Genomic DNA, 10,744 nt, shown 5'->3' with positions numbered 1-10,744 from the left:
TGCACTCAAGCATGCACACACTGATACACTTAGCCATGTACCATATTGAAGGAAAGTGAGCACATGTGGCAAAAATACAATGGATAAAGCCCAATAAAACTCTCTCATGGAAAAGGATTTTCCAGAATATAAAAAATTATAAGAAACAATTGTAAAATACTGTACTGAGTGTATGTATACATACATATACATATGTTATACCTAACAGGCCAAGTTGCCTAACAAGCTGAATTTTCCTGATATACCATATTTTTTGCTATTTTTCCTACTGGAATGATAAAAGCTTTCCATTATATTATATATGATTTTAATTTTTTCTAGTTAAACAAAAAAATTTGATCAAACTTAAGCTAACCTAAGTTGCTAATTCATGTTCTTAATATAAAATAATAATAGTAATTGGAATACAGTGCAATCAACCAATTTGGAAAGAACTATTTTAAAACATAAAAATCACTCTGCTTGTTAGGCAAATCAGGCCTTGCAAATTAGACGAAGTAGTGTGGTTCTGGCTATTAGGTACGACATACCTAATGTAATAACATTATCTGACGAGTTTAAACATTCGGAGACTGCTTAGCAGAGAACAGACCTAGAGAAAATATTATGGGCCAAGCAACAAGTGAAAACTTAAGAGCATTAAGGAATTATGGGGCATTTTGTTATGTAGCATGTGGCAAGAAGGGTTTACAGGAAATTATCTTAAATACATTAATCAAGCTCAAGGATTTTTGTGGGCTATCCAATGCAGGCTGGGAAAGGTACAGTACTAGAGATGTAATCAGCTCATTTCCTGCAATGAAAGAAAAACAGCAAAATAAGTGAACGGTTGGGGCTTACAACTGTATTTAATTAAATATTTACTATAGTTAGAGCAACCCATCCTCCGAATTGACACTACGATTTAATACTAAGTGTAATAAGTACATTTCCTTACTGTCATACATAGTACATAATTGCACTTATGGGGCTGTTACATTTACCTCCCCATTTATTCTCCTCGTTTTCTGTTAAAAACTTCATCCTTAAAATTCTGAGTGTCTTAAGTTCAATTTGCTATACTTAAGTTTTAAATATCAGGAATTTCTTTTTCAGTTTTATTAAACAATAGAGATTTTATACAAAATTTGAAAATATCCTGAGTTACTTTACAATTCATTGATATATTATAGTTTTGTTTTATTAGTTTTATAAAACTGTAATATCAATATAGCTATAGGTTAAGTACTAATTGTAATTAAAAAGCAATAAAATGCTTATCTTCAAACACTAAGACGTTTAGGTGAGGTCGTGGTTTTCTATTCAGCTTTTCAGGTAAGCTCAAATATTCACAATATATTTGACAGTACAATTTAATACTAAGTGAAAATAAGTACAATTCCTGACTGCTATGAATAGTACATAATTGCACTTATTTGTGCTGTTACTCCCGTCCTCCCCATTTTTGGAGGACGGGCTGGTTAGAGTGTGTCAGAGTGAGTAATTACCTAAATACAGTTACAGGATGAGAGCTACTTTAATGGTGTCCCATCTTATTATTCTTTGTCATGTGACATTTTGAAACTACTGTCAGTTTTGGCCTCCATTACTTTCTCACTTAACTTGTTCCAACCATCTACCACTCTGTTTGCAAAGGAGAACTTTCTAATTTATATTTTTAGCAACTTTGTTTTCTTAGCTTGAATCTATGGCACCTTGCTCTTGAAGTTGCAGGTTCAAGAATTCCTTTGTCAAAGATATCAATTCCTGTTACTATTTTTTTTTTTTTTTTTTTTTTACACATGTGAGTACAGGAACAGATAACTTCTGACTTCTGTTAGCAGGCCGAGAGCTTTCCCCTTTTCCATAGCTCATGGTAAACCTTACCCACTAGTTTTCCCTGGAACACGACCTGCCAATCAGTTAACAACCAGGTACTCAATCATTGCTGGGACTGCTGGGTGAATAGAGGAGAACAGTTAAGGACTGATGCCCAGACAGTCCTCCCTGGCCAGGACTCGAACCTAGACAAATCACTTTTGAGGCACGGGGTGGGTGTGAAGTGATCTGTAGCATACCTGGAGAGGGTTTTGGGAGTTCTACTCCATGATTGGGAGTTATTATACTCCCCCAAGCCTGGCCTCAGGCCAGGCTTGTGATATCTTGGTCCAACAGTCTCTTGCTTGGAGTGGTCCACAGGCCCACATATTCACTACAGCTTGGTTGGTCCAGCCCCTCTTGCAAGAACTTGTCTAAGTGCCTCTTGAATGCATCCACCTTTATTCTGGCAATACTACTACTAATGCTTGCTGGGAGGGTGTTGAACGGCCATGGACCCCTGATGTCCAGACAGTGCTCTCCGATACTCCCCACTGGTTCTATTCTGCATTTCCTTCCATATCTTTCGCTCCAGTATGTTGTTATTCTACTGTGCAAATTTGGGACCTGGCCATCCAGTATTTTCTATGTACAGTGCAGTATATATTATTTGATACCTTTCTCACCATCTTTCCAGAGAGTACATATCTCCTATTTTTCCTTCTATTTTCCAGCATTTGGCAAATTCATCACTTCTAGCCTCTCCTTGTAGCACTTGCTTTCTAGTTCCAAAAGCCATTTAGTAACATGTCTTTGCACTTTTTCCAGTCTGATGATTTGTTTCTTGAGATACAGGTCAGAAGTCTCCCTGTCACCCCTCCAAATATATTCCAGTTTCCAGAACAACCTCTTATGTGGGACTATCAATACCCTGTTTTAGGTTCAGATAAGCAATCCAACCACCTCTTTCCAGCAAAATCTGTGGCTCTATCATAAAACCAGCTTTGAATGTAATGAAATGCCAGTTTCTGGGTGAGCTCCAGAGGCTCCCTGAAGCTATCCTAGTGATTAAGTGTCATACTACCTAGTGTCATCAGTTGCAGAGCTTTTTTTTTTTTTTTTTTTTTTTTTTGCCTACTGAGGTTATGGGTCCCAGGGATTGTTTTGGATTGTAAGCCATCGCCAGAGGAACACACAAAGAACATTGTGAGAGGAGCATATGCGTCGCTTTCCAACTTCAGGCTTGCTTTTAATTATATGGATGGTGAAATACTAAAGAAACTGTTCATGACCTTTGCGGGATCAAAAATGGAATATGCAGCAGTTGTATGGTGCCCAAATCTCAAGAAGCACATAAATAAACTGGAAAAGGTGCAACGGCATATTACAAAATGGCTGCAAGAATTGAAAAACAAGAGTTATGAGGAGAGACTAGATGCGTTAAACATGCCAAAACTAGAAGACAGAAAAAAAGAGGAAAAACTTACAAATTACTAACAGGAATTGATCTAATTGACAAGAGATGAATTTCTGAAACCAATAACTTCATGAACATAAGGACACAGATTCAAGCTAAGGAAACAAAGGTGCCCAAAAAATATTAGTAAGTTTTCTTTTGCAAACAGGGTGCTAGATGGTTGGAACAAGCTAAGTAAGAAGGTGGTGGAGGCCAAAATCGCCAGTACTGTACTGTACTTTCAAAGCGTTATACGACAGAGTACTGAGAAGACGTGACCCCATGAGCGTAGCTCTCACCCTGTAACTACACTTAGGTAATTACACACACACACACGCATGTAAATATCTGTAGATGGCTGTTACCATCAGCCATCTACTGTATTCCAATGATTCCATAAGGTAACTATCTGACTGATATGTTCTCTTCAGCTATACTCTCATAAGCCCCTGCTTGATGATCTAAAACAGTCTTCTCCTAACCTTGGTTACAGGAGCTTGACCTTTACTGCCAATTCATGCCAATGATTCACACTGTTTTCCAAACGAATGCAAGTTTGCATGTTAACTTTGAATTTTATTTGAAAACGACCCATTATATTTAAACATTCATTTGGACCATGTCAGATTGAAGAGTTGACTAACAGGCTTATTGCTAAATGAAATGTGGTATCTTTAAAAATAGATGATTTGATCTCACTAAATGCATGGGGCAAAGTGTGTTGTAGAAGTAAAAAGCAATTAAGTCCTAGACAGGTTTAAAATATATAAACGATTAAATGATAAATTAAAAAAATCCTTCTCTTGAGGTTATAGATGTTGCAGAATCACTTGCTGAGGTTTCATCCACATATATTATCAAATAGAACAAAAGAATGGAATGGTGAATAATTGAGAGTTGCAAAAGGAACATCGCCAAAGCAAAGAACCGTCCTCATCGAGATGCTTCATAATCTCATTGTTTTTAATCTGAAATGATGTTACAATCACTGTCATAGATTTCAGTACTCACCGCTTCTTCCCAGCCTTCTACTTCTCCTGCGAGCCGATAGTGATGCTTACGGAGTTCTGAAAGTTTCGACCGCTCTGTATCAAGCTGCTTTTCTATCTCCAAGACTTTTACAAGAGTGTCCATCTCCATCCTCTTAGTATGGTGTAAACTCAGCCTTGAGAAGTCTAATGTATCTGAAAAATTAGTTAACTATTAATTTCTACCTATATGATGTGGACAATCCATACTCGTGCACATGAAGCTATCAACTGTAACAAATCGCCCAACTAGAGAAAATGGCCACTGAATGTCATCCAATTTCCACCATACTTGTTTCACTATTTAACCAAGCGAGATATGCAGAGACTCCTGCATTTTAATTGTAGCTACCTACCATAAACCATAATTAGAATCTGCTGCATTTATAGAGGCAAAGAAAGCACTGGGATCAGAGAATGGCCAAGGAAACTGCTCAATGTCACAGAAGATACAAAACAGGGTAAAATTACAACAAGGCATGTTTTAAAATGATATCTAAATCTGTTTTCTGATTTAGATTGTGTTGACATTTACATAGTCTTGTGCATGAGTACTTACTTTAAGAACCATTTAAACCCAACAAAACAAAAATATTTTTTGGTATTTTTTGGTGCTGGATTGGATGGGACATATATGTAATTAAATATTATTGAATGATAATTTATTTGGTATAACTTACCCGCCATTATTACTTTATCACGACAATTCTCAGCAGTTGCAACAACTGTACCCGTTAGTCTTGATATTGTCTTCGCTGTTGTATTAAGATTACTCAACTTCACACTTGATTTATCAGCTTTGACTCTTGAAGCCATTACCAACTGCATGGAGGAGGCAGCAATTTCTCGAGAAGCTACTATTACTTCTTCAAACTTGCCTTTACCACTAACGACTTGATCAGCTGCTGCCCTATGTATAATAAGGAATATGTTTTACATAGTAAGTAGCCTAGTTTATGTAGTAATAAAATATGCATATATATTATAATTCAAATCATTAAATTGTAAATACTGTACTGTAAATAAAAATATTTGTAAGTCAAATGTAACTATAAACTTTGGTACAATTAGTTATCTCAATGAATTATATAACAGGAATATGGAAAATCTGAAGAATTTCATTACTGTCTATATACCACTATGACAATTACAGTATACAAAACACTTGTAGAATTATAGTAACAGACAATCAGTCTAGTATAAAAATAAAGAATACCAAACTATTTCTTTAACTTTCTTTTACATTATACATATTAATAAATATTTTGTTTACTGTACAGCCACAGAATAGGAATCTTATCCCTTGCATGTTCTGATGAAGTATCTATGCATCATAAACCAATTTTACTTCATTGCTTTAATGATATATTACGTTATCTGATCTAAACTGTCACTAACCAATGTTGATGTATCATAATGATACCCACCTATACTTCTCTAGTTTCTCTGTTTTTAAGACTAAGACCATTTATTTCTGAACATTTTGATATCATAATTAATACAATAAGCATATACAAACATTTTGTAAACCAAATTTGAGTACAGTATACTTTGTAACAAATTGCATTATAACAGCAATCAATAAATTTGTTCACAAATTATGGTTTATTTTCAAAATTTCTTGAATATCTAGTACAGTGCTTATTTTTAATTTCTACAGCAGTATACAGTACAGTAGGTCAATAATGTGCACTATTTCAAGTGCTTGGCCTGCCAGTAGATGTATGACTGCACACACTACCCATGCCAAGGTAATTTCCTGAGCGAGTATGCCAGGCTGCATGTGTGCCGATTTGCTTTAGTGAGCATCAGCCTTGGTTTCAGTGTCATCATCGTAAAGACCAATTATCTACAGTTTTCTTCTTTCGTATGTTAAGTTCCTCCCTTGGGTGCAGTGGGTCTGGGTAGGGAGGTGAAGCTCGGAACCCAGCTGCCTAGGCAGCACTATTCTAAAGCAACAAATATATTTACATTTTAAACTTGTTTACAAGAGGAAATACTGGGACCCTTTAAACTCTTGAATGGGTCTTTGCATCTAAGCATTGCCTCACCAATTACATTCTTTTTCTTGGGACATTTTATTCCGCCTTTGCCGTGCTCATAGTATATTTTTTAAATAAGTCCCGACATCTAAATTACTTCAATTGTTAAATTATTTTGTACAAGTTCCATAGTCCAATTAATCTTAGTTATTTATGGAAGTTACACAACTGGGGGAAACAAAAAGCGAAGATCCTCTCTCTCTTTTAGATTGTTCTTCTCTATATCTACACTCATACTGTAACATTAACTGAATGTGTCCTGCATGCTCTGCATCCTCAATATCCTTTATAATGAATGGTGTACTGTTTTCTATTCGTTGCTTTACATTTTCCTTAAAATGCAGCAATAAATCATTTAATAATTTTTATCCTCCTGTCTTCCTGGAAGCTGCCTCTTGAAGTGAAAAGTGAAAACCATAAAATAGTTTGAACTGCAAAGTGATGTATGAATGAGGTAAATATAAAGAGCCAGCAACAGTGCTAAGATTACCTTTGATATTTCCCCCATGAATATCTTCATAGGTAACAAAGGCCATCAGTTTATTTTCCCTGATAACATTTCTTATTACAGAATCTTTAAGAGAAAGGAAATATTGTATATGTACTTACATGAGAGCTTGACATGCAATTGCAACAGTTTTGGCACCCGAGAGGAGACCCTCTGTCCAGCGGTGATTGCGCTTGTAAAACTCTCGTGGGGACGCTCCTCCTTTCCCTGAATCCACTATTTCCTTTTGGAGCTCGGCAGCTCTCTGAACTAGTAATCTAACTGCTGCCATTAAGTCACTGCAGCTTCCAAGGATACTTTCATTTACCTGTGGACAATAATATACAGGAATAGTGCAATATCTAATCATTACTGTATAAAGAAATAAAGACATTTTGTAATACTATAAAATAATGTCCAATGCATTGACAAAATCATATTTAACCTTCAAAATGCAGTTGCCATCATGTGTCAATTGACTAATGAAATGTGGTCATCATATGACAATACTGTATATGCTTTGTATCTATGTTTTATTACTGATGTTGCCCATGTGGTTCCTTCCAATACCTCAATTGTCTCCCAGGAGACATTCAAGGCTACAAAATAATTTGGAGACATACAGTTCAGTTTTGCCAACAAAGATTTTCACTGTATAAAATAATGTTGCTATTTTTATTTTTGCAAACAAATTCCTTACTTTTTAATATATTGCAAATGAAAAATTGAAAAATATGTTTTATATGTGCTGGTTTATTATAACAAAATGCTGATAAACTTAAGAAGGAATGTTGACTACTGCTCAGGCCAAAGTACAGATATATGTAAAAAAAATTATTAGTATTATCTCTACTTTTGAAAATGGATCTTCAAGAGACCCATTTTACAAAATTTCTTCCTTCACTTAATGTGGTAATTTTCATGACAGCTGCAATTTGAGGGTTAAAATATGAAACAATCATCCCTTACCAATCATCTGGTTAATCTAGGTGATTCTGGTACATAATCAAAATTATATTACATTAATCAGTAAACCAATCATTCTTTGAATGTCAAATTTTTCCTTAAAGTTATTATTCTAAAATCAAATTAAGTATTGCACAACAAACTTTAATCTGAAACAATTCATGTTAAGACAGCTGAAAAACACATTAGTTATGCACTATACAAAGTTATACAATGATAAATCAATAATGCATTATTATATGTATGCAGTTTAAAACAAAGTTTTGTATCAATAGTACAGTACTGAATTAACATATGCTTAATCAAAAACTATTTAATTAAGCACATTTCAATACAGATATATATTATCATACCTCTAAAATATATGATACACTACTTTGTTAAAATCCATCTCTAACAATGTTAGGCAAAAATACACAAACTGTCTATAAACACACACACTGAACTAATCCCATGTGTACATGTATGTAAGATCACACACACACACACACAAATTACCATGCTCACACAGTAGTTATTGGTTAATAAGAGTAATCCGGAGTTCACAAATTCCCACCGTCCTTCTTACTAGGCCTCGATGCTTGTACATGTCATCCCTCTTTTTTACCCTAACACTAACATGTAAGGTACAGTCTTAAGTGCGAGGCCTCGGTACAAGTCAATGTATCCCACCATAGTTTAAAGGTTTGCTCAGTAAACTAACTACCAAGAAATGGCATTATTCCAATTTTCCAAACTTTATTTTCCTAAAACCATTAATATTAAGAAATATGTTTCATAGTTTTAAAAAGTCTGTACAACAGTAGCCTCATTAACAAGAGGGTATACTAAAAACAGAGATACATCTTCATTGCATAAACACTAAGTTCAGTAACAATAGTAAGCACATCTTAGTAGTGTAAATGTGTTATTGTTAATCTCAACACACAATTTACTTCATTCGTCAGACTGCCAAAAGCAATTTTGAAACTGAACCTTTTGTAAAACACACTAAACACTTTACATATTGACAATAAACTGAATCGCAAGTTAACAAACTACAAATTTTGTTGATCACAGCTGTCAAAAAAGTATCCCAGTCTCAAATAAAAGGCCTATCTCAGGACAAAAAATGCAATGAAATATTTAAAAAATATTATAAAGAGGAGCTGAAAGAGCAGAGAAAACAGACCAAATGGTCTCGAGATAATTATCCAAAACCGTCTGCCTGAAGGCATGGCAAGTTGCATAAAATTCACTACCACAAGCTACGAAAGCTGAATGAACAATTTGTGTAATACTTCAGCAGACAAGGCAAGTGAAAACTAAACAGCGAAAACTTCCACAGTGTTGACAGGTGACAGGCCTATGTCAGTAGGTTGTGAGTGGAGAATGTGGCTGGAGGGTGTTGGAGATGGAATATTACATAAATTATTTAGCCTAATATGAATGACGGCTATCTAAACAGGTGATAAAACTTGCTATCTAAACAGGTGATAAAACTTGGATGTCCCACACCAAATACTGTTCTCACAGAGGAAGGGAAAATGGAAAAAGAAGGGTGAAGACAATAAAGCAAAATATTCATGGAAGACTATGTGTCAAACTAAAATAAGTGAAGTTGCCTTCAAAAAGGGCAACACTGTCCAGTAACATTGTGAAGCTAGAGTCTATCATCATACTTATGTGTTGAAGACTTCAGGGCAATTACAGCTAGGGCATTCTAAAAAAAGTCATATGGAAACAAAAGTACAGTAAAAACAATAATTGCCATTAGAGGTAAACTGCCAAATTTTAACAGTAATATTACTTTTATTAGACAAAATTGAATTAAGATTCAAATCCATGCAATGAGGCAATCTTAATATATTGCGTGGAAACTTTGCTGGAAAAATAAAAATAAATCATGACGCATGTCAACTGAGGATACATAAAATTTCAAGATGCTCGATGGTAATTAAATTACCATCACAGCGTTGCCCGAAACGCTATGTGTACTAGTGGCTTTAGGTATTGTATGTACTAGCTCTATCTTTAAATCCAACATTATGTTTGTAACTCATCTTCAGTGTATGTACCTTTACCTGAATAAAAAAATCTAATTGAAATTTCCAGTTAAGAGTGTCATTACTTTTGGCAGCAGACATACACATCAAAATTATGAGGAAAACAACAGGGGAAACAACAACTTGGTAAGTTACAACTGGGTCTCAGCACCTTCCCACACACAATCTGAGAATCAATAAAACATATACAATAAGAAATTTTAAATTTCAAAATATAAAGAATAGTACATAATCACGACATCAGAAAGAGTGAAACCAAATATTTATACATTGCTGTAGTATTGAAGACAATTTTGAAATATACATCAGAGATTTGTTAATTTTACAATACAGTAATTAATTCAATTTCATAATATTTAACATCTCTAAAATTTATGGATGGATTTGTAGGTTAACCAATAACAAAATCATGGTTATTTCTCCAAAATACTGTAGTCCAATTACGCATTTACAAATCTGTAATTTTTGTCACAATGGTTTTCCCATGATAAAATATGATTCTTCTAATTAGAAATATCTATGAACTATATTTTGACTTTGAAAAATGTAAATATATTTCACTACACAAACTTACATATACACCATTACCAAACGCTGACAGCAAAGTCAATTAGCCTCATGATCTTAATTTTGCCTTGAATAAAAGTGGTTTACATTAAATTGTCTAAGTTAAACTTGCAAGCGACTGTATTGTATACATACAGCATAGAACTTACCTCTAACTGTGTGCCAGTGTCTGTAGCCCGAGAATTTTCTAACATTGCAGTGAATTTTTCAACAGCATCTCTGATGGCAGAATCCATATTCTCCATCTCCCGCTGCACCAGAGAAGCTACATCTTCTATTCTAGGGCTCTGATCTTCACACAAAGAAACCAGTGAGCAGCACCTATAGAGATAAAAGCTTTACTTACTTTACTATTT

General features: G+C 34.6%; 1 protein-coding gene across 2 annotated transcripts in view; it reads right to left on the bottom strand.

The window, feature by feature from the left end:
* Positions 1–538: 538 nt before the first annotated feature.
* LOC123762921 (Huntingtin interacting protein 1) overlaps positions 539–10,744 on the bottom strand; it is a 52,169-nt gene continuing 41,963 nt past the window's right edge. For both annotated transcript variants that reach the window (XM_045749703.2, XM_045749704.2), the window contains 5 exons: positions 10,538–10,709; positions 6,933–7,138; positions 4,962–5,191; positions 4,265–4,437; positions 539–793 (listed from right to left, as the gene is read on the bottom strand). In XM_045749703.2, coding sequence (XP_045605659.2) covers positions 782–793; positions 4,265–4,437; positions 4,962–5,191; positions 6,933–7,138; positions 10,538–10,709 — 793 coding nt within the window. In that variant the 3' untranslated portion in view covers positions 539–781. The remainder of the gene's footprint in view (positions 794–4,264; positions 4,438–4,961; positions 5,192–6,932; positions 7,139–10,537; positions 10,710–10,744) is intronic.

Source organism: Procambarus clarkii, chromosome 47, assembly GCF_040958095.1.
Source record: "Procambarus clarkii isolate CNS0578487 chromosome 47, FALCON_Pclarkii_2.0, whole genome shotgun sequence".
In the NCBI taxonomy this organism is placed as follows: Eukaryota; Metazoa; Arthropoda; class Malacostraca; order Decapoda; family Cambaridae; genus Procambarus; species Procambarus clarkii.
This window is presented reverse-complemented; position numbering and strand designations above follow the sequence as displayed.